Source organism: Polistes dominula, unplaced genomic scaffold (genome assembly GCF_049000335.1).
Source record: "Polistes dominula isolate Pdom_NZ unplaced genomic scaffold, Pdom_raw_medaka contig_73, whole genome shotgun sequence".
Classification (NCBI taxonomy): Eukaryota; Metazoa; Arthropoda; class Insecta; order Hymenoptera; family Vespidae; genus Polistes; species Polistes dominula.
In genome coordinates this window covers 8,317,770-8,337,627 of record NW_028300951.1, presented here as the reverse complement: position 1 = coordinate 8,337,627, position 19,858 = coordinate 8,317,770, and the positions used below count along the sequence as shown (strand labels likewise).

General features: G+C 27.4%; 7 protein-coding genes across 11 annotated transcripts; 3 read left to right on the top strand and 4 right to left on the bottom strand.

The window, feature by feature from the left end:
• Positions 1-58: 58 nt before the first annotated feature.
• U3-55K (U3 small nuclear riboprotein factor 55K) lies at positions 59-2,470 on the bottom strand. The gene is made up of 8 exons (XM_015326811.2): positions 2,270-2,470; positions 1,885-2,021; positions 1,637-1,740; positions 1,316-1,543; positions 1,112-1,221; positions 825-1,021; positions 411-748; positions 59-301 (listed from the first exon to the last, which is right to left on the bottom strand). The coding sequence occupies exons 1-8, from the start codon at positions 2,318-2,320 to the stop codon at positions 66-68; spliced, it is 1,401 nt and encodes a 466-aa protein (XP_015182297.1). The 5' UTR covers positions 2,321-2,470; the 3' UTR covers positions 59-65.
• A 117-nt stretch (positions 2,471-2,587) lies between these two features.
• On the top strand, positions 2,588-3,911 carry LOC107069478 (low molecular weight phosphotyrosine protein phosphatase). Of its 2 annotated transcripts, none has more exons than XM_015326819.2 (5): positions 2,588-2,766; positions 2,863-3,053; positions 3,152-3,316; positions 3,407-3,482; positions 3,773-3,911. In XM_015326819.2, the coding sequence occupies exons 1-5, from the start codon at positions 2,730-2,732 to the stop codon at positions 3,778-3,780; spliced, it is 477 nt and encodes a 158-aa protein (XP_015182305.1). In that variant the 5' UTR covers positions 2,588-2,729; the 3' UTR covers positions 3,781-3,911. The 2 variants fall into 2 exon arrangements, with proteins under 2 accessions (XP_015182305.1, XP_015182306.2); XM_015326820.2 differs by having other exon boundaries at positions 2,621-2,756.
• Positions 3,912-4,158: 247 nt separating this feature from the next.
• On the top strand, positions 4,159-5,664 carry LOC107069477 (low molecular weight phosphotyrosine protein phosphatase 1-like). 2 transcript variants are annotated; one of them, XM_015326818.2, is made up of 6 exons: positions 4,159-4,299; positions 4,375-4,565; positions 4,820-4,981; positions 5,069-5,240; positions 5,334-5,402; positions 5,511-5,664. In XM_015326818.2, exons 1-4 carry the CDS (start codon positions 4,263-4,265, stop codon positions 5,159-5,161), a joined length of 483 nt encoding a protein of 160 aa, XP_015182304.1. In that variant the 5' UTR covers positions 4,159-4,262; the 3' UTR covers positions 5,162-5,240; positions 5,334-5,402; positions 5,511-5,664. The 2 variants fall into 2 exon arrangements, with proteins under 2 accessions (XP_015182304.1, XP_089028359.1); XM_089172233.1 differs by having other exon boundaries at positions 5,069-5,402.
• On the bottom strand, positions 5,110-12,251 carry DhpD (guanine deaminase). 2 transcript variants are annotated; one of them, XM_015326815.2, is made up of 9 exons: positions 11,167-12,251; positions 7,016-7,160; positions 6,651-6,893; positions 6,286-6,504; positions 6,086-6,193; positions 5,907-6,014; positions 5,677-5,842; positions 5,436-5,582; positions 5,110-5,369 (listed from the first exon to the last, which is right to left on the bottom strand). In XM_015326815.2, exons 2-9 carry the CDS (start codon positions 7,112-7,114, stop codon positions 5,170-5,172), a joined length of 1,290 nt encoding a protein of 429 aa, XP_015182301.1. In that variant the 5' UTR covers positions 7,115-7,160; positions 11,167-12,251; the 3' UTR covers positions 5,110-5,169. The 2 variants fall into 2 exon arrangements, with proteins under 2 accessions (XP_015182301.1, XP_015182300.1); XM_015326814.2 differs by lacking the exon at positions 11,167-12,251 and adding an exon at positions 8,415-8,496.
• Positions 7,537-12,431, top strand: LOC107069479 (uncharacterized). Of its 2 annotated transcripts, XM_089172231.1 has the most exons (10): positions 7,537-7,938; positions 8,417-8,493; positions 8,630-8,972; positions 9,047-9,382; positions 9,499-9,781; positions 9,878-10,043; positions 10,102-10,244; positions 10,323-10,650; positions 10,728-10,921; positions 12,250-12,431. In XM_089172231.1, the coding sequence occupies exons 1-10, from the start codon at positions 7,821-7,823 to the stop codon at positions 12,317-12,319; spliced, it is 2,058 nt and encodes a 685-aa protein (XP_089028357.1). In that variant the 5' UTR covers positions 7,537-7,820; the 3' UTR covers positions 12,320-12,431. The 2 variants fall into 2 exon arrangements, with proteins under 2 accessions (XP_089028357.1, XP_015182307.2); XM_015326821.2 differs by lacking the exon at positions 12,250-12,431 and having other exon boundaries at positions 10,728-11,160.
• Positions 12,432-12,895: 464 nt separating this feature from the next.
• LOC107069521 (post-GPI attachment to proteins factor 6) lies at positions 12,896-16,779 on the bottom strand. The gene is given in 14 exon segments (XM_015326917.2): positions 12,896-13,515; positions 13,588-13,728; positions 13,802-13,971; positions 13,974-13,995; positions 14,093-14,325; positions 14,419-14,576; positions 14,660-14,865; positions 14,952-15,080; positions 15,174-15,445; positions 15,526-15,809; positions 15,881-16,008; positions 16,083-16,299; positions 16,378-16,549; positions 16,641-16,779. Coding segments are annotated over 14 exon segments (2,427 nt in total). The 5' UTR covers positions 16,735-16,779; the 3' UTR covers positions 12,896-13,314.
• Positions 16,780-16,785: 6 nt separating this feature from the next.
• LOC107069522 (Bardet-Biedl syndrome 1) lies at positions 16,786-19,663 on the bottom strand. The gene is made up of 7 exons (XM_015326920.2): positions 19,530-19,663; positions 19,292-19,469; positions 18,999-19,208; positions 18,612-18,907; positions 18,289-18,538; positions 18,041-18,220; positions 16,786-17,970 (listed from the first exon to the last, which is right to left on the bottom strand). The coding sequence occupies exons 1-7, from the start codon at positions 19,541-19,543 to the stop codon at positions 17,344-17,346; spliced, it is 1,755 nt and encodes a 584-aa protein (XP_015182406.2). The 5' UTR covers positions 19,544-19,663; the 3' UTR covers positions 16,786-17,343.
• Between the last annotated feature and the right edge of the window lie 195 nt (positions 19,664-19,858).

Sequence of the window (19,858 nt, the reverse complement as noted above, 5' to 3'; positions counted from 1 at the left end):
TATTGTGTGTATAAAACACTATGCACAAACGATAAGATGCAATAATTAATCTGTAAGATAATTAATTATTTACTTGTTTTATTTTGTTCTAATGGTATAATAACAATACAATTCTTAGCTTCTGATATATGCCACCATCTACCAAGTCTATGTTCTTTACCGACACCAGCAATTAGATTATTGCCATCTGATGTAAATAATAGAGAATTTATGAATCCTACTAATTTAATTGTAAACAATGGATGCAGCGATTTAAACGAATCACCACATCGCCACAACTTGATCTCACCGTTTTTAGAACCTAATTAAAAGAAAAACATTTAATGATTTGCACGCATTATAATAAAAGTAAAATATATACAAGAATATTGAGATATAAATAATAGATATTTTATGAAGAAATGTCATACCAGATGCAACTAAATCAGTATTCAAAAACGTTGCTATACTTGTTATCCAATTAGGTTCATCATTACTGTCGTCTTTTCCATGTGCTTCTGGTATAGAGCATAAAGGTTTCTTTTTATGAGAACCCCATATGCAAAGTGAGCCATCATCACTGCCACTGAAAAAGTTCTCTTCATTGATAAGTTTAACTATACCTATGCTGCTACTATCGCCGTTAAAAATTAACTGGGATTCTTCAACAATTTTCCATACTCTAATTGTTCCATCAAATCCGCCACTAGTTATGGCACGTTCTCTTGACAAAGCGTCAATCGATGTGATACCACTTTGATGTCCAAATCTAACAATAAAAGTGCATTATAAATATACAAATTTATGCGAAAATATTAATTCATAAGATGTTAACATATACTTACAATGATTCAACATACGCCATATCGTCCAAATTCCAAACTTTTACACTTCTATCATCAGATGCAGAATAAAGTGTGTGTGTGTCTTTTCGAAACACTAGACCAGTTACTATATCTCTATGGCCTTGTAAATTTTTGAGAAAATTTAAACTTTCTCCAGAAAATACTTTGATTTCTTTACAGCCACCGTCTCCTGCAACCTAAAATATTATTCATGAATTAGAAACATAGATATGTCGAATATATAAAATCTATATTTAAAACATAATATACTATATTGCTTTTCTTACCAAAAATTTTCCATCTGTACTAATTGCTATACAGTTAACCGATTTCATTCCTTCCTGCCCTTTATTTTTTCCTTTTATAATTTTTAATTTAGTTCTTTCCTTTAATGACCCTATTATCAATGAAATAATATAAATTACATTGCTTTTTTATTAAATATTTGTTAATTAATGTTTTTAATTAAACAAATTTTAATAAAAACTTACATTTAATTAAACTACCATCTTTAGAACCCGAATATAAAATGTTCCCTTTACTATAAAGACATAAACAAGTAATAGAATCTCTGTGATCTTTACACTTCAATATTATAGGATCTTGATGACCAACATAATGTTCAGCTACTGTTTTTCTGAGATATCCCTTTTCTTCCAAATATTCATCCTTTAATCTTTTCTCAACCGCTCCTTCCTCAAACTCTGCTCTATCTTTCTCTACACACATATTGGATCAAAATATATAATACATTAATAACATGTAGATATTTATATACGCATAATGTTACAATTCATATTTAATTTACTAACCTTCTTCCTCAATGTGTTTAAGATAGGTTTTAGCCAATCTAATACGTTTTTCTTGTGCGGTTTCTTCACTTTCTGACTCACTTTCGAATTCTGGAAATTCTTCACTGCAAAACAAAAAATATTTTATATTTTGTACTTTTTATTATTATGCACTTGCACATGAAAAAAAGATCACAATAAATTTCATCATATTTTAGCACATAGATCAAATCCTATTTATCATTCTTGAACTATACGATTACACTTACTTTTGATTCTCTTCTGCAAGTTCTTCGTCATCACTTGGTATACTTTCATTGTCAGGTATAGATTTTTTTACATTTTTTTTCTCTTTGAAAGCAGATAAACTTTTATTTTTATTTTTATTTTCAAAACGTCCATTGTACTGAAAAATAAATAATATTTCATTTAAATATACTATATTATGAATACATACAATTTTTATTTATTGATAGTTTATACATTAAATATAACATTCGATTAAATTTTAATTGTTTAAATTGAAAGTCATTTTAGTGAATACACTAAATTATTTATTTATCATAAACTGCATAACTCTAACCTATAATAATAACCTATAATAAGCAATTAAAAATCTTTTAATTTATTAATGTACAAATATTAATAATTTACTTTTCTTTTAACTCCACCCTTGGCGTGATTGTTTCTAATAAAAAATGACATTTTTACGTTAAAGTAATGTAAATTACCACAATTTAAAAATAAAATTTAAATTTCTAAATTTATTTCAAATAGAAGCACATGGTAGAAACCATTCAATTTGTTGTTGCCATAGAAAGTTTAAAGTAGATTAGTGGTTCCCAAAGTGGGCGATATCGCGCCCTGGTGGCCGATTTTAAGGACCACGGGGCTTAAAGTAAGGGGGCAAGGGGGCGATAGGACAAAAAAGTAAGTTTGAGAAACACTGAAGTAGATGGTAGCACGTGCGAACTACGTGTTCGGCTAGGGTATTTTACAAATAATTTCTTATAAAACATTATTTGTTACGCATATATATATAGATAACCCCACAATCTTGTATAAATCTGCTGTAACATATAAATATAATAAAAAAAAAAAATTAAAACTAATCATGTCGAAGAAGAAAGCAGTGCTTATGGTCTGTTTAGGTATATTTTTATAATTTTTCTTTAATAAGTTTAATTATTTCACCATATATATAATATATAATCTCATATTAAACATTTATCTCTTTATTTTTAAAGGAAATATTTGTCGCTCTCCAATTGCAGAAGCTATTTTTGATGATAAAATTAAAACGATGGGTTTAAATGATCGATGGGAAGTTGATAGCGCAGCTATTATAGGATATCATACTGGTAAAAATCCTGATCCGAGAGCTATCTCTGTATTGAAAGAAAAAGGAATTACTAACTATTCTCATAGTGCTAGAAAGGTATATAAAGTTTTTAGTAAATAATATAATGCAATATAATATCTGCTTTAATATTTATTGAATATGAAAAAATACCATATATTGTTTGTTAATTATAGATTACGCCAGGCGATTTTGATAAGTATGATTGGATATTTGGGATGGACCATGAAAACATAGCAACCCTAAATGATTTAAAACCGCCGAATAGTAAAGCAGTAGTTGATTATCTTGGGAAATATGATCCATTAAATGAACTAATAATACGTGATCCTTATTATGATGTACATTATCATATTCTTCGTATTCTTAAATATTTATTTATTTATTTAAATATAATTTAACTAGTCTTATAATTGTTTTTATTTTTATAGAATCATAACGATGGATTTGAGGCGGTGTTTAATCAGTGCACAAGATGTATAACAGCCTTTTTAGAAAAACATGAAGGTATTTAATGTTTATGACTAATTATATCATTTTTGCTATTGCATAATGTTATGTTAATTTAGACTAAAGATACAATAGTTATTTAAATAATATTTAAAATTTATTCTATCTAATTTATCTTATAATTATATTCATTATATTCATTATATTACTTACATAATAAGTAATTTTAATTTTTCAATAGAATAAAAACGTTTATAAAAAAATAGAAAAAACTTGAAACGTTCTATAATATAAAAGCATCCTATTTTCCATTGTATTTTTCATGAAAGTAATATAACATATTGTAGGAAGATAGAAAAAAGAATGGAAATAAAGAAAACATACTTTACAATAACAAAGGCGAGAAATAGAATTAAAATTACAATTAAATAAAAAATAAAAGTCGTCCCAGTGATATAGCGATAACGAGTTCGCACTGTTACGCTACTAATGGCTCATGCTAACTGTCTAAACAAACTATTATATAAGAATGTTAGTAAAACTTCTTTCCTCATTTTTTCGGAAACGGTTGGATATTATATCCTACTTCTAAAGTGTAATGTATAATTCTAATGGACTTTTAAAAATATATAAAGTTCAACAAAAAAAAAATCTGGAAAGGACAATACTTTCACAGCCTTTGTAAGTAAAACAAACCACAACAAATTGTAAAAGGTTAGAAACAAGGAGACAGCGAATATTCCGGAAATAAACAGTCTAGTTATCCATTATCAAATGAGAATGTCATAGTACGCAAAAAGTTTAATTTAGAATAAAAAGTCTGTAATTTTGTAGAATATGGCAAAAAGGAATAAAGTACTTATGGTTTGTTTAGGTAAGATTGTAATTATGATATTTATATATATGGATTAATTATGGAATTATTATGAAATTGTTAATAACATTGTAGGAAATAGTTGTCGGTCTCCAATAGCTGAGGCAGTTTTTAATGAACAAATTAAAAAAATGAATTTACTTAATTATTGGGAAGCAAATAGTGCAGCAATTCTGAAATATCATATAGACAATCCACCTGAACCAAGAGCTATGTCAACACTTCATAAACATGGAATTACTGAGTATTCTCATGTAGCAAGACTCGTAAGAATATTTGATGTAAAATTTATACAAAATGTTTTTGAAAGAAGTATTTAAAAAGAAGTAAATCAAAAGACTGGCCCAAACAACTCATAAAACAAAGTAGTAAAGGGTTTTTAATGCAAAGTATTCTTTTTACTTACCATAACTGTTCACTAACAAAAGAACTGCTTATTGATCTTTGAAGAAAATAATATATATAGATTGTAGTTTAAGTTATAAAAAAAATATTAATATTATAATTCTTATTATTTTAGCTTACAAAAGCTGATTTTAATGAATATGATTGGATTTTTGGAATGGATGGTTATATAATGGAATGTTTATATCATTATAGACCAAAAAATAGTAAAGCAATTGTTGAAATTTTAGGAAAATATGATCCCAATGGAGAAATGAATATAAAGGATCCACTATTTGTACGTAATTTTCAATAATGTAATCTTTAATTACATCTTATCAAAAAATAACTTTTATATCAATTTATATATTATTACTTTATTTAGGATGATGATAGTCATGGATTTGAAAAAGCATATGAACAGTCTTTAAGAAGTATACAATCATTTTTAATACATCATCAAAATAAAGAAAATTAAACATATTTTTATTTAACTTTTCGACCAGAAACATAAACTTCCAAAATATTACGATCATCTCCAGAATATATAAATCTTTGTAATTGCTCTTCTAATGTATAACTCATTAAATTGTCTATTGGGCTATCATTAACATTCATATTTATTACAAGTGCATCAAATTGTTTACCAGGCATTAAATTACCTACCTCCTCGTCGATTCCTAATGCTGAAATATATAAAGATATTGAAGGATACTAAGGTAAATCATTGAATATCGAATAAAAATACTTACATATAGCACCACCTAAAGTAGCCATATAAAAAACTTCTTTATAATCAAGACTAATATAATCATTTTTAATTGTAGCAAGGTTGTTTGACACCGCTAATGCAGATCTCATTGCTTCTACCATACTGGAGCTTTGTCCTCCGGCTACATCTAGTAAGAAAATAATTATATATTTTCTATGTGTAAATTTATCTGACATCGTATAAAAACTTTATAAAAAAAGAAAGAATAATATTATCAATACCTGTTCCTAGTCCTACTTTAAGTCCTTGTGAAATTAATTTTCGTACATCGCACATACCACTTTTTAAACATGTATTGGATGATGGACAATGTATAACTGCTGTATCATTTTGTCTGACAAGCGCTATTTCACTGTCCGTAAGGTATATTGCATGAGCTAATATCGTCTAAGAAAAATGATTTAAATTTAATTGGACAAATGATGTTTTCATATTACATTTTATTATTTACCTTGTCAGTTAAAAGCCCAGCTGCGTTATATACACTGGCGTAAGATGTATAGTCCTTGAACATGTTTAGTACTGCTTTAATTTCATCTAGATTTTCCGAAATATGTGTCTAAAATAATAATATTTTTATGTTTATAAAAAAAATTTAAATTGCGCTTCATAATAATTATTTATAAATACCTGTATACGAAGATTTTTATTTTTAGCTAGCAAACCCAATTCTATCATCAATTTCATATCACAACTTAAAGCAAATCTTGGTGTAATGATTGGTTTTATAAGAGGATTCTACAATTGAAATTTTCTTGTTCAAATATTAAGATTTAAATCATTTTACTATCATAGTTTTATTGTTGAAAAAATTATTTTTTAATGCTTACGTTTAAAGCGTTAATATCATCTACAAATTGTACAGTATTTTTTATAGAATCTACCGTATTTTCACAATAACCATCATCGCGGTCTATATTCATATTTACTTTTCCTATAAAAGCACGTTGGCCATATTTTGAAACTGCTTGTGCTAATTCCATACATGCCTTTCCATATAAAGATGCAAAATAACATGCTGTTGTTGTACCCATATCCAGTGTACGTTTCTATATATATATATATATATATATATATATATATATATATATATATATATGAGCATTTATGAACATTACAAACAATATATATTTTATTTATTAAATAAACATATTTTAATTATAAGAGATTAAAATGAGAACTAAATTCTACATACCACAACAGTTTTAAATACATGTTTAGCAAAATTCTCATCGACATATTTTTTTTCTAATGGGAAAGTATACTTTTCTAACCAGTCTAATAGATTTCTATCATAACCCAAACCAAGATTAGGAAATTGAACAGCATGGGTATGACAATCAATAAGACCTGGTATTAAGAATTCATGCTCGTTTAAATACGTTACATGATCAGCTTTAATTGTACTAAGATTTGGATTAACAATAACATCGGTTATCTGTAAATTGAAAATAAATTATTCAAATTGCGATAATTAATTGGATGTTAATTTCATTGGAATACAAAAAATATGATAAATATATTTTGTTGACATTGTATAGAAAATATTATTATGTATACCTTGCCATTTTCTACCAGTACTGCGGCTTGTTTAATTACAAGTAATTCCCTTTTTTTGTTACAATGCACCAAGGAACCAACGAATAATCGACTTGACATATTGTAGAGAATGGTTTTTATAATCCTTCAAAAATAGTGATGTTAACTGAAAAAATATGAATAAAAGTTAATATCACATATTTGGATAATTTTCTATTATACGCAATTAAAAAAAAAAAACAAGAACAAAAAATATTTCATATAAAATTAATAATTAATAATTATTTCAATAGTTTATAATACATTAACTATATTTATTTTATTAGTGTAAGACTACTTGTTAATCGCTAATTCAACCAACAATATCCTATTTCTAATAATTATAAGAATGAAGTTTCTAATAAACAAAACATTATTGAATGAATTAACTTATGTATGTTCTAAAATGATCTTACGATAAAAGTTATTATCTCTATTTATTATCTATTTTCTATTATCTCTAATGTCTCCATTAAAAAAACAAACGGTCAAAGTTACGCACGGGTGACTATCATGGTACCAAATGAAAAAACAAACACAAATCAAGGTTTTTATAAGGGTTGCAACAGGATATTTTAATTATTTTGTTTCTTTTTTCATAATTTCTACGAGAAAAATTCAAAGGGATATGAATAATACGTGGAAGAAATATTGATCAAATATATCATAGCAACAAGATAGTTTTTCGATTTGTATTCCTTTCGTGAAACTAATCCATTGCGCTATCTCAATCGAGAGATAATTATCATTTGTTTATTTGCAAGTAAATTTGTTAAGAATATAAAATATGGAAAATAAAAAAGAAAAGAAACGTGAAAAAATGAAAAAAAGCGATAAATTAATATCCGATCCACATCGGGAATATTTGGATATGAATACCGATGAAGAAGGCTACGAAAGACATGGTAAAATAAAATGATTGTTTATATTATAATTTAGATGATTATTTCTATTTTTAACTGAACTGTTAAGTTCATTTGATGCGATATAATAAGAAGAAATACAAATTTATCGTTTAAATCTCAATCATGCACGTTGTGCATGTTTTTTAAACTCAAAACATTGACATCATATCTTTTTATAGAATTAATTACAATTTATTACGCAACAGTTGAAAACCAGGTCGTCATTTATTGATAATAAAATATTACTAATTATTTATTTATAAATGACTATAATTATAATTTCATTTACGTATTCTTAATTGTTCAAAAATATGAAATCTGAAGTCCCTCCATTAATTCGAAAAATATGTTTTAATTTTATTTCCTAAATGATAACAGTTTTATCAATCTTAATGAATGTAATTTAATGGTAATAATTATCAATTGTATTAGAAAATTATTATATGATTTAATATATTTATAAAATATATAATTACAGAAAGTTCCGAGAGTGAAGAAGAAACTTCTTCCGAACCAGAAAATCCTATCTATACTGAACAACAACTGATAACGCTAGTCAGTATCATGAATTATTGGGCGGGAAAATTTAAATTATATTAAAAAAATCATTTGTATCCGAATGCGCTTATATTTTTAATTAATTCATTTAAAAGTTTGATTATATTTTAAATCATAAAGATATCTTTTTTAGGTACAATATATAAAAGATTTGACTGTATTATCTCATCTTAAGGAATCAGATTGGAATGAAAATTGTTACGAAGTTATAAAAGAATATTTTCAATGCGTAACTCATAATACATTGATTATATTTTTCAATCAAAATAAATTGATCGCATCTTTAAATTTTAACAATTGCAGAGACGTAGAAGTCATGTATTTTTTAAGATCACCGTTACATATCTACACGCCTGATAACTTTTTTAAAACTATTCTATGCGGAAATATCAACAGAGATAAAATAAAATCAATTTTTAAATTTTTAATAAATATATACGCACCTGTTGCTTTGAACAGTAAAGAATGGCCAAAAAGTATTTCTTTATATTACATTTATCATTTAATATTAATAAATAAAATAATAAGATTCTTAACAATTCTATTTTAGTTATACAGAATGATTTATATTTGAATTTACACGATCTTTTAATGATTCTAAATGATCGGCTTTGTAAATCAATAAATAGAACAATTTTGTACGTACCCAGAGAACGTTTACCTAAATTACAAGGATTTCGATTATTTTATGAAAATGATTCCGTAATTATAGACGAAAAAGATTCTATCCTATTAACGCAAGAGTTTCATATTAAAGAATTCATTGGAAGATTGGAAAAAATAGTCAGATGTTGGATCAAGCAAATACATACAGCTTTGGCTAGTATGACTATTAGAAAAAATATTGAAAGTATAATGGATGAACGGAATCATTGGAAAAATGTTTGTCAGTTCAATCTCTCTCTTTCTTTCTTATTATTATTATTATCGTAGCAATATATTGAATATACTATAAAATATATGATATTCATTATAATATCATATTTGTATGTATATTTTCAGATGATAATTTAAATTCTTTAAATCATCAATTATCGAATAACGAAGTCCAAGGAATAATCAAATTATTAAGAAATATCAATTCATCTAGTGTAGAATCATTTCCAATGTATATTAACAAAATACAGGAAGCATTGATAGAATCTTCATCTAATTTAATATACTTAAACATTTTATCTGAATATTGTACTAATTTATTTATTTCCAATGACTTGGAAACTAATGCAACAAAGATATTTCTTCTGATATTGGTCATTTGGGTGGAATCACATTTTTACAGTATAACGTATATAGAATTATTAAATAATTAATTTACTAAAATATATCTATAACATTTATTAGAGAATTATACGACTTTAACATGAAATTTGTATTTTTATAGAAATAATATAGAATCCCTTTGTCGAGCATTAAGTATACAGTTAATATCTCAATGTCAATGTTGCATAGATTTAGAAAGTGCAATTAAGGAACACGCCGAAAGTGGGATACACATGCTAAAGAAATCTATATCTACTTGTGAGATGTATAAAAAGATTTACGAGAAAGTAAGAATATATATTTTTTCATCATAACATCTATAGTAATCTGGTGAATGTTTTGTAGTTTGTTAAAAAAATAGCAACATCCGTCAGTCCTAACAAAATATGGAATATAGATGAGCAATTAATTTTTAATAATATTAATGCATTTATACAAAGATGTCATGACATAATTGAAATTTGTAATGCACGAATTATTTTTGAAAGGTAATGTTTAATACATCCAATATTTGACTTTTTAAAAATATTATTTATATTATTATTATATTACTTATATTATTATAGGTGTACCAAAGCAAGAACATTCGGAGGAGCAAAAGGATTAGAATATGAAACATGTTGTCAACAAATTGAAAATCTATTTTATGATCATTTAAGCAAGATCATTGCAATTCAAGAAAATTTATTAAACATTGAAAATACTAAGTGCAATATTGCTATAGATAAATTTAGAAGAGCTACAATACAATTAGAAAATATGATCAAAAATTTAATTAATCGCATTTTTGAAAACATTAAAAACATTGACGAAGGCATTGAAGCGATATATGCTCTTGAAAGATTTAAATATCGAAAATCTTTAAAAGATTTAATACATGAAAAATGGGAACAGGTGAACTATTTACGAAATAAAAAATATATATTTGTTATTTAATGCATTTGTTAGTTATGATTTTATTATGTACTTAGGTGTGGAAAATTTTAAATGAAGAAATAGAAATGTGCAATGTAACTAAAATTATAGAAATAGGTGAATATCATCCGCTTATTAAATCCTTTTCTAATTATTCCAAAGAACGATACACAAACAAATATTATTTAAAAATGCAATTTACAAAAATGGTAAATGCATCTTATTGGCTGGGAGATTGTGTAGCTGAAAGGTATATATTGGGTCTACAAGTAAGTTTCCAGCGTTTTTTAATTTCATGTGTCATTTTCGAACCTTGTGTATCTGTTAACAATATTGCATCATCATATTTGTGCATTTCTATCGGCGTCGTATATTTTATGAAGCAAAAACATGGCAAGTTATGTGCCAAATAAGCGTCATTTGCGGAAAGCGCTGCTTCTATTCTTTAATATGAAGAAAAGTGTAGCTGAGGCCTATCGTTTACTGGAAACTTACGGGTGGAATGTATTGGTGAATCGACGTGTCGTGAGTGGTTCAAACGGTTCAAAAATAGTGATTTTAACGTTGAAAACAAGGAGCGCTCCGGAAAGCCGAAAAATTTTGAAGACGAGGAATTGGAGGCTTTGCTGAATAAGGATCCGCGTCAAATTCAAGAAGAGCTTGCTGCATCATTGGACGTCACGCAACAAGCCATTTCCCTGCGCCTGAAAGCTTTGGGATTCATCCAAAAAGTTGGAAATTAGGTGCCGTACGAGTTGAAGCCGAGAGATGTCGAACGGCGATTTTGCATGTCAGAAATGTTGCTACAGCGGTATAAAAAAAAGTTGTTTCTGCATCGTATTGTCACTGGTGACGAAAAGTGGATATATTATGATAATCCTAAACGCAAAAAAACATATGCAAAGCCTTGCGAGCCGACCAAATCGACGCCGATGCGAAAAATTCACATGAATAAGGTCATGCTCTGCATATGGTGGGATCAGAAGGGTGTCATACACTACGAACTGCTTCCGAATGGTCAAACCATCAAAGGAACATTGTATCGAACCCAACTAATTCGTTTGAAGTGGGCATTAGCGGAAAAACGGCCAGAATATCAGACCAGGCACGAGTCCGTAATTTTTCACCACGACAACGCTCGGCCACATGTTGCTGCTTCGGTCAAAAACTACTTGAATAATAGTGGATGGGAAATTTTGCCTCACCCGCTTTATAGTCCAGATTTGGCGCCATCCAACTACCACTTGTTTCGGTCGATGCAGAACGCTCTTACCGGAATGCGCTTCACTTCAGTAGAAGGAATCAAAAATTGGCTCAATACGTTCTCGGGTTCAAAAGACGAGAACTTTTTTTGGTCCGGAATTCAATAATTGCCAGAAAGATGGAAAAAAATTGTATCTTCCGATGGACAATATTTCGAATGAAAAATATGTAACCATTTTTTCAGAATAAACCTTCAAATTTTATGAAAACGCTGGAAACTTACTTATAGATCCAATACAATATTGTGAAGTAATTGTTTTTTAACTATACTTTTTATAAAGAAAATGTAATGTCATAAAATTTGAATAATTTTAGGTATTCTCTGGAACGGTACAAGGTTGTAATAAATCATTTAAAAGACACTTATACTATTAATGAAATATGAAGCTAATCATGAATTTAAGAATTCTATAAAAATTAACATATATACTAATTACTAACACAATTCTTCACTGTAATTTAACTATCTTTATGAAATAAAATTATATTTTCTTTTATTTTCCATTCATGTACAATATAATTTTTAACATAAATGTATATTTATAATACAAGTATAAAAAATCTATTAGATAATATAAATACAATACTTCATATTTAGATATTGTAATAACGATACTATAAAATTTTAATAATTTTTTGAGGTATACATTTAATAACTAAAATATATGAATTGCATGTTTTATCTATCTTAAATATTACCTACTACTAATAAAAATATATTTATAATATTATATCTTCATATTTCTGATGTATAAAAACAACTTATTAAATGAATTGTTATTATTGTACTTTTTGTATACATACTTTCTGATGCGTGAATATTCATTTGAATTAATTATTACTTTAGTAGGAACTATATCAATGCAAGAAATTGCTACTTTCTTTAAAAAAAAAATAAATTCATAAGTAAGTAATAACATTTAATAATCATTAAGATAATTTTCTCTATAGAAAAAAAGAATATTTTAAAATTATATATATTAAGCACAATGCACATACTTTTATATAAAACAATTTTTTACTCTAGAAGAGTTAACATCTTCTATATACTATAATCCCTACTATGACATGTTTTCTATTTTATTTTGTATTTTTTTCTATTAACAATCAATTCTATATTCTGTTTAACATACAAAATAGAAACACTTTACAAATGAACATATATGCTCCCTTATTAAAAAAATATACACATATGTGATTTACTAAGGCACAGTCTTTCTATTATATTTAAATATTTTATCACGTTCTAATTTTCCTTGTTATAAACAGAAAATATTCCTATGCTAACAGAGATCTTATTAATTTGCATTAGTAATGATATTATTTTGGCATAATGTAATTATAATTAAATTTTTAATGACAAATTTATCTTTTTTTTTCTTACCTGGAGGCAATTAATAAATTGTCTTGACCATTTATCACTGTAAATACTGGACTATCGAGATAGTCTTTATAGTCTAACAACTCAGTATCTTCACTGGAAGAACTAATATTTGAGTTATTTAATGGTTGTGTCCGTGCAGGCGGTAACAAAAATAATAAAGATATAGCGATTATCATGTGCCATATGCTATGGATGTACTGTAATCAAATAAATTGATTACCTACAAGATTTATTTAAATAAAATCAAAACATTAATTATGTTTACATACTTGGTAATTCGCTTCTGTCTCAATCATAGAAAAAAGCAGAAAACCTACTCCTGCTAATAGTGAGCCTATTAATAGCTTTGATAATCTATTAGGTCTCTTCCAATTTTTTGTACGGTAACTACGATATATATATGTTCCAACCTACAAGATTTGTATTATAGATAAAAATATATCATTACAGTATTTATAATTAGATATATAATAATTGACTTACTGGTATTATGATACCTATTATCAAGGGTATCGATATACTATTTAAACTTGTTCTATCAGATTGCACTTCAAATGCAATTAGAAGAGCACCAAACATATTGCATAAAGATACTAAATGAATAGGTAATTCTGCCATGGCTACAAGTGTTACCCAAAAAGCTAATATACTTGAAAAAAGTCGCAGTACTGTAATACCTACATAATCATTTAGAAAAAAATAAAATTAATTTATTTCTATAACTTATTGTTTAGACAAATAATAATATACACATATAGTTAAAAATAAACTTACTTCAAATTTAGTAATACAGTAATTCGTGGTAAGTTGATCACAGGCATGATAAAGAGCAGAAGATAACATGGTAGATAAGTAAATCAATCCTTCTGTATAAAATTCTCGTTTTACAGCTAAATATATAGCTGGTATAAAGAATCCATTACTTAATGTTAACATTAATATTCTTGTAATAACAGAATTTCCAGAATTTGTTGTAATTATATCTGTACAACCCCATCCCTTATATCCTAAATGCATGATAGATAATTATTAATTCATACTTTTAAAATAAATATAAACTTCTTTTGTGCATATTTGATTTTGGGATAAAGCAGTGTTACCTTCATGACAGTTACAAGCTGTATAGACAAGAAGATCTCTATGAATTTCTTGGCAAATCCCATTACGACCACACGAATTTTTACCAGGAAATACACATTGTCTTATATGAACATTCAATGATACTAAAATTTCTTCCATTTCACAATTTACAGGATGACTATAAATAGAGTTATTAAAACATTAAATAATTATAATAGAAATATGTATGTTTATGCAAACATATACAAAATAAGATCTTACTTATTTAAGTAACATGTCGCTTGCAAAGAAATATACCATGTATCCGGTTGTGGATATGGTATTAATATACTTTCGTCATGTTTATTCAACGAAGACAAATTCATAAATAATTTTTCATCTTCACATATAATTTTATTTTCTAATATATTAGATGCATGACCTTTTTGAATGCAAACTGTTACAACAATTAATTGTTTTGTCATCGTCTATTAAAAGTAATGGTGATGTTTAATTAGATTATTTATACATAAATATAACTTACAATAATTTTAATGATATCAAAGTTTCTTACCTTATACATCTCCAAATGAATATTAATGTCAAGAGTACCTCCGATATCTACAAAAGGTAAAATATTAAACTGCGTTATTACCGGATATGAGTCCGTTAAAGCCAACCATGGAGTTAACCATTCTTTTCCCTAAAAAAAAAATATAGTATATAAATAACATAATATAATTATAGCATTGTATCAATCTTTTATTTTTATACATTATTTAAATTAAAAGCATACTTGCAATAAATAACTCGTGGAAAATATTTGAGAATGTTTAACTCTGACAAGTTGATATCTTGGAAAACATTTGTCCTCCGTATTAGAATTTTCTGTTTGTATATAAAACTGATTTGTACGTAGATCCATTAGATTATAAAATGAACTTCTGTTATGGTTCGAAACAGTGGTTTGATTTTGTTTTATATTTGTTTCAGATATTTGTGTAAATTGTTCAGTAATCAATGAATACTGTTCTACATTTTGTTTTCCCATTAATTTAATAGGACATTCTAAAACGATACATTTTATTTTATAAAATATAATTATTTTCAAAATTCAGTTCATTCTTAATTAATTACTGAAGACTTACCTGAAACACTAACTTTGATGTTAAATTCTACAATACTATCTGAGATAATTAACAAGTAATAATAACTATCTTCGTATGGGGAAAATATGGTAAACATATAAGAATCTAGCATGGTTAAATTTCCAATATTGCTTGGAGGAGTATTATTAAATATTGGTAAAACACGACCTTGCAAGGCTACATTTTTAATACATGGTTTATGTACATTGCGTAAAGAATGTACGGTAAAATTACATCCCCAAATGTAGACACGTAAAGTTGATATTCCAGATGGTACATATATTCTAAAGAATATCTAAATAAGTTACTTTCCAATTTTCATCGTTTCATTATTTCATTGTATACATACACTCACTTGTAATAAGAAGACGTTTCTTTAGTTTTTAATGTGGTTTGATAACCAACAGGTACATTTTCTATAGCGCTTGCTTCTACCCATAAAGCTATAGAACCTATGCTATAATGACATTTATGAAAAAGGCCCTAAAATATGAAATTAAATATTTTATAATATCATATCTCTTTTAGGGATAACGAATGAAAATTTATGAACTTACTTGTTGCTGAACTTTTTTATCCCAAGGAGATAAATATGCAGCAACAAACCAATCACCAGCTTGTGGTCCATAAACAGGTATAACAGCTATACTTTCAGGCTCAAAATAAGTATCGGTTGAAATAACCAATGTATCGTTATTAAGTGGATACATATTTGTTGGAAATGTTGTCATATTATCAATTGGTAGGACAGGGTAACTACCCCATCTCAAGTGTCTACAAAATATTATCAAAACTTTAGTCACATGTCCTAAAGTAAATTAAATAAAATAATCTTTTTAAAAAGGCACTAACATATGCACCTTCCTTTGTGGACAATTTGGTTGATCTGTAAATGCTGCAAATTGCCATGTTGCTCTGAAAACTTCCTTTGGTACATTATAATGAAACATTGCTACGTCTGAATAACTTTTAAAGGGTTGTAGTATACTTTCTTGACTTGCTTCTGGTATTATGCATAATGTACCTAAATGTACAATTAAATTAATATAATCCTCTATATCATACATTTTGTTTATATTAAAATTAATGTTGAATAACTTTTGAAATTAACATACCTGGAAGTAAAAATAGTAAATATATTTGAGAAAAAAATGAAAAATAAAAGAAACTTTGGATTGAAAAGACACATTTTTCAAATATGACAGTCATTATATTAACGTCGATTGTAAAAAGTATTGTTAATGTTTAATTAAACACAAGTAAAACAAAGTAAACATTTTATTATAAATATTCTATAAACTTAATATACATATTTATAAACTTGTGGGTGTTCCTAGGTAAAGTTAGGTAGGTTTCCTAGGGACACTGATGTTTGCGCTCCCTATAGTGATTTAATTTTGATTAGAAAAATATTTCTATGATTATTTTATGACGATAATTGCCACGTGTAGATCGAATGCATTTTTCCCGTAGTTAAAATACCGTTTTTTTTTTTTAATTAATAAATGTTCTCTTTAAAGTATAAATAAGTAATCATTATAAAATTCCTTATCACCACGTGCACATTTCAAAAGTTCAATTTAAATCTAGCATTTGCCGCCTATTCAGTTCGATTTATCTCGATATTTTCATATATTTAAAAAAAATAATATTTTACTTATATATATAAATATACTTATATTTGCTATTAATCAATATGTGTACTAATAATCAATGATGAATTATATTTTATAAAGATCATTAATATTTAGAATTAATAAAAATGACTTAATCGATAAAAGATATTTATACTATATAATTAATAAATTAAAATATATTTTAGACTTCGATATCTTCTTCAGCAGCTGGTAAAATAACATTAGTAAACGCAAGAGGCTTTGGTTTGTCTTTTTTGCAAAGTAAAACTTGTACCTTGCCAGAAATTCTATTAGTTAATGTAGCGTCAACAGTTATCGGGATTGGTATACCACTAAGTAATAAAGGCAAGTTGACAACGCGTGGATCAACTTCGGTATTTTCTCCTCTACAAACAATAAACAATCCAGTATCAGATAATCCATCTGAAATATTGGTGATCAATATTTGAATTCTATAATTAGGTCCTAAACCAAGGACATTAGCCTCCAGTGAAATTGGATCGACTCCAGTATTTTCACAACCAGTTAAAAGATCAACAGCATTTTTGGCGATGATTAAACGTAGCCGTAAAAATCCTTGCTGAAAAGTATTATGAATTTTTTTGGCTTCCGATCTTTCTCTTATTGTTTGCTCAACAAAAAGACGCGTTTTTTTTGGTATAGCAAATTTGGTAGCATTGTTTGGTGTTACAGAAAATGTTGTATTATATATACTAAAATCAGCAGTTCGTTTTAATATTTTTACGCAGAGACCACCACTGATGGTTACCATAGCCATCGTTCGTTCCTCTTGTCCCATTCTTCCATACTGTAAATCATTCCCTTTCTCAGTAATATCTAATTAACAGTATTGTATACAATAGTAAATAAAAATATACCTTTATTGCAGATACTGGTTCCATTGTTTTAATCGTATCAACATGGTGTTTACCATCGTATATCCGTACACCATATCCAACCGTACTGACAGCCAGTAAAGAGAGTCCACTTTGTGGTACTGGCAAACTTACCATGTCTAAAATAATACCCGGAACATTGATGCTCCATACTTTAACACCCTATAAAAATAATATGTATAATTATGCATATTTTTCATTGTTAAACATTTTTCTTTTTTAATTATTACCTTTTTTGAAAATCCTAATAAAGTTCCATCCATTATAGCGACTGCCGCACCATCACCACTAAGAACGGAAACGGCAACGATCGGAGCTTCAAGTTTTTCCCAAAGTTTAACAGGACTTCCCCTTCGTATCGCTCCAATATTTCCATCTCTACCAATTACCATGATTCGACCATCACCTGCCCATAAACCAGTAGTTGCAAATGATACAGGTGGCCACTTTAAGAGGTGTTTATCCATAACGGTAAATGCTCTGAAAGGTACAAAGAAAAAAAGTAAAAATGCAAATGATTCTAATGAAAGAAATTAAGATACAATTCTTTTACCTTGGATCCAATACAAAAATCTCTTTATTTTCTGTACCTATAATAAGGCAACTACAAGCAGGATCATTCCAGGAATCCTTTCTGATAACACCAAGTGCAGTAACAGCATTATTTTTAATTAAAGGAACCCTTCTGTATTGTTCCGCAAAACTCATACGTAAATTCACATCCATTGTTAAGAATTTTAATGTACGCGGAGATATTGCAGCTGCACCGAGTTCTTTCAACAATGAATCTAGATCATCAGCCAATGTTAATACGTTTAATTCTTCGTCGAGACCAGCCTTGTGCCATATCTGAAGGAAGCTCAGGTGTATCGTGCAAGGCAAATAATATTAATTATACATTAAAAGTATACACAAATATTATTTTTAATCTTAGACGCACTTCTCGCTCTTTAGGATGAGCTTCGAGATGTGGTAAACAATATTTAAAGAATGGTCTCAAGTTCTTAAAAATATAAACACTGGAACCAGCTCCTGCTGCTAATACAGCTGATTTGGGTTCACCGTTTTCTGTATAAAATCCAGCAACTCCACAAGGTGCATCCATCATATTATGCTCTGTTACTTGATCACTACCTTTGTAAACACGTATCTAAAAATAATATACAATTACTTATCATGAACAGAGAAAACGAGAGTCGTAATATCAAAAGGTTTGATATTTGAAATAAATACCTTTGCCGAAGTAGCGTTAATGGATCCAAAATCAGTGGATATAAGACGCACATCTCCATCACCGATTACATCAAGCATATCAAGGCCACCAGGAAGAGTATAAATTTTAGCACTTGGTTCCCAAATTGCTTCCAACCATCTGCTTGTTCCAAGGCCACCACCTGAATTATGATCTGCCCTGAAAATAATAGATTTTTTAAATATACGAATTAGATATAAGAGATTAATTTATTCTTACCTTAATCCGTGCATCTTAAAATTTCATCAAATATATTTTGTAAATGTTTACTTAAGATTAAATGATCAAAATATATACATATGTTTATATAATCTCAATACTTTTCATAATGTTAAAAGAGCAAGTAATTGCGTCTATCACGTGTTATGTTTGGCTATTCGTATCCATGGGAATCTTTTACCAATACATGGTAGATTATTAAGATAAATCAGTAGACATGCGCCCTTTAATATATTGTTTCAATATTTATGATATATATTTGAAAAAAATGATCCATTTTCTTCTTCAATAGATTTTAATTCAATATTCATATGTTAAATAACTGTAGT

What these genes read in the sequence shown, in the direction of transcription:
- U3-55K (XM_015326811.2), bottom strand. Translation starts at nt 2,320, where the DNA reads ATGTCATTTTTTATTAGAAACAATCACGCCAAGGGTGGAGTTAAAAGA. An exon ending in CTTGCAGAAGAGAATCAAAA is followed by an intron (nt 1,741 to 1,884) that starts GTAAGTGTAATC and finishes TTTGTTTTGCAG; the next exon opens with TGAAGAATTTCCAGAATTCG. An exon ending in AGATGGTAGTTTAATTAAAT is followed by an intron (nt 1,222 to 1,315) that starts GTAAGTTTTTAT and finishes CATTGATAATAG; the next exon opens with GGTCATTAAAGGAAAGAACT.
- LOC107069522 (XM_015326920.2), bottom strand. An exon ending in TTAACGCTACTTCGGCAAAG is followed by an intron (nt 19,209 to 19,291) that starts GTATTTATTTCA and finishes TATTATTTTTAG; the next exon opens with ATACGTGTTTACAAAGGTAG. An exon ending in AACCAGTATCTGCAATAAAG is followed by an intron (nt 17,971 to 18,040) that starts GTATATTTTTAT and finishes AATGATTTACAG; the next exon opens with TATGGAAGAATGGGACAAGA.
- LOC107069478 (XM_015326819.2), top strand. Translation starts at nt 2,730, where the DNA reads ATGTCGAAGAAGAAAGCAGTGCTTATGGTCTGTTTAG. An exon ending in ATTCTCATAGTGCTAGAAAG is followed by an intron (nt 3,054 to 3,151) that starts GTATATAAAGTT and finishes TGTTAATTATAG; the next exon opens with ATTACGCCAGGCGATTTTGA. An exon ending in TACGTGATCCTTATTATGAT is followed by an intron (nt 3,317 to 3,406) that starts GTACATTATCAT and finishes TTATTTTTATAG; the next exon opens with AATCATAACGATGGATTTGA.
- LOC107069477 (XM_015326818.2), top strand. Translation starts at nt 4,263, where the DNA reads ATGGCAAAAAGGAATAAAGTACTTATGGTTTGTTTAG. An exon ending in AGTACTTATGGTTTGTTTAG is followed by an intron (nt 4,300 to 4,374) that starts GTAAGATTGTAA and finishes ATAACATTGTAG; the next exon opens with GAAATAGTTGTCGGTCTCCA. An exon ending in ATATAAAGGATCCACTATTT is followed by an intron (nt 4,982 to 5,068) that starts GTACGTAATTTT and finishes TACTTTATTTAG; the next exon opens with GATGATGATAGTCATGGATT.
- DhpD (XM_015326815.2), bottom strand. Translation starts at nt 7,114, where the DNA reads ATGTCAAGTCGATTATTCGTTGGTTCCTTGGTGCATTGTAACAAAAAA. An exon ending in ATGATATTAACGCTTTAAAC is followed by an intron (nt 6,194 to 6,285) that starts GTAAGCATTAAA and finishes TTTCAATTGTAG; the next exon opens with AATCCTCTTATAAAACCAAT. An exon ending in TAAAGTAGGACTAGGAACAG is followed by an intron (nt 5,583 to 5,676) that starts GTATTGATAATA and finishes TTTTCTTACTAG; the next exon opens with ATGTAGCCGGAGGACAAAGC.
- LOC107069479 (XM_015326821.2), top strand. Translation starts at nt 7,821, where the DNA reads ATGGAAAATAAAAAAGAAAAGAAACGTGAAAAAATGAAAAAAAGCGAT. An exon ending in CAGTAAAGAATGGCCAAAAA is followed by an intron (nt 8,973 to 9,046) that starts GTATTTCTTTAT and finishes ATTCTATTTTAG; the next exon opens with TTATACAGAATGATTTATAT. An exon ending in GCACGAATTATTTTTGAAAG is followed by an intron (nt 10,245 to 10,322) that starts GTAATGTTTAAT and finishes ATATTATTATAG; the next exon opens with GTGTACCAAAGCAAGAACAT.